The 1,705-nt window shown below is 40.1% G+C and overlaps 1 protein-coding gene across 1 annotated transcript in view; it reads left to right on the forward strand.

Moving 5' to 3' along the window:
• The first annotated feature begins 579 nt into the window (after positions 1–579).
• The window catches only part of LOC109539367, a 16,960-nt gene continuing 15,834 nt past the window's right edge, over positions 580–1,705 (forward strand). Inside the window, exon 1 of the mRNA XM_048669781.1 lies at positions 580–1,545. Within this exon, the coding sequence (XP_048525738.1) occupies positions 1,199–1,545 (347 nt within the window). The 5' untranslated portion in view covers positions 580–1,198. The remainder of the gene's footprint in view (positions 1,546–1,705) is intronic.

Here is a 1,705-nt window from a genome sequence, read left to right on the forward strand (position 1 = left end):
GAAAGTTTCAGAAAAATCGAGTTGAATTCTAAACTTTACCAGCTTAGTAAATGTTGGTCTCAAAATTGGATGTTTCCAGGCAACTACCATCTATTTAAAATTCGAATTTTCAAAACTATTGCAGGTAGCAACTTGGAGGTTTTACCAGCTTTAGAAAATAGCTGACACAAGTTTCATGAAAATAGACGCGAAAACTGAACTTAGTAAATGTGGGTATAAATTGCTTCCAGAGAACTCTCCCTCCTTTAAAATTTCGTATCTTTCAAACTAACGCAAAAGGCAATTTTAAAGTTTCACCGGCTTTAGAACACCCTCTAAAGATGCTGAAAGTTTCATAAGAATTACATTTAGGAATGTTTTCCGGGCTTTGAAGCCGTGGTCTATCGGAATTTCTTCCTCACGTTTCGCCCATAACTGCGGTGGACATTTTCAAAGGCGATAAGGCAGTGGGCGAACTGATCTCCCATGCTTTCCGACTAAGACTGATTGGTCCACAGAACATACCCCCATAAGGGGGGATATTTTGTGGATTGGTCATCATACATCCATGACAAACCCACAAACAACAATGGGAATGATTTATTTGACATTTGACTTGCGTTATCGCATTCATCCACAGAATATTTTCCTACAGTGAGTTATTTCATGATTTAATCTGTAGCTCTTTATCGTCTGTAGCGCCTCTGGCGACTATGAAATCGGTTGTTCTCGGTTAGGTTTTTAAGTGAGAGTGCTCAGGGCATGCCTCAGACCGGAGACAAGTAACTTGTCTCTGTAACTAACCACAGAACATACCCCCATACATAGGGGGGATATTTTGTGTAACTAACTAGTAAATAGAAGTTTGTTTTGATTAACGTAACCTCAAACTAACTTGCGCATGTTATTTAAGCAAGGAGCCGATTGCGATATATGCGCTAGTTGGCAAAACAGTCTTGTGTCATGTCAATGTGAGATCCCTGCCTTGTTCTATGGATCAGTCTGCTGACGCGAACGCGATTTTTGTGTTGTTTACTCGGTTTATATTCATGTGTTGTTGAAGTTGCTGAGTTTTAGAGCTCGTTTAGTTGGCTTTTTCACTAATTTACATTCAAATCATGGTATTGGAGTGCCTGCAAGCGGATTGCCATTATTCTAAGTGCATCTTGTATAGCTATTTTGCCCCTAATAGAACATTTGGTGATCACTTGTGCTAAAAATGACTGAAGTAATAATTTCTCGCGGAGACACTTTCCCGAGGGCCTTACTGGACACTTACAGAGCCAGTAAAAACACGGAGTTTTTCAGTGACTTGTCCTCAAGTAAAAGTGATGAGCTAGTGCTTCAAAATCCCGCAGATATTCCCGTTAGTGAAGAAATACATCACGGACATTCAGAGAATTTGTTAGACTCGGGGTGTATGTCGCCAACGAAGAAAGACTTTTTGGACAAACCTGAAGTGGTGGTGCTCCCGAAGTACCGGAGTAAAAGGGCTTCAGTTTATGATCGGGTCGTCGATCCCGAGGACAGTCTTAGGGATATTGTCAGTGAAAATGATTTTTATCGGTGAGTACCTGGTAGATATAAGGAGTCTGTTTATTCTGTATACATCTAACATCTAAGGTGTGACTGTCACAAATAAATGCAATGGTAAATAATATAACTATAGTTAGAAGTGACACCAAACCTTCTCAACAAGTTACCCTCTCCTGGGTTCCGACTAATT

Source organism: Dendroctonus ponderosae, unplaced genomic scaffold (genome assembly GCF_020466585.1).
Source record: "Dendroctonus ponderosae isolate FM_Combo_2020 unplaced genomic scaffold, Dpon_F_20191213v2 Dpon_F_20191213_9, whole genome shotgun sequence".
Classification (NCBI taxonomy): Eukaryota; Metazoa; Arthropoda; class Insecta; order Coleoptera; family Curculionidae; genus Dendroctonus; species Dendroctonus ponderosae.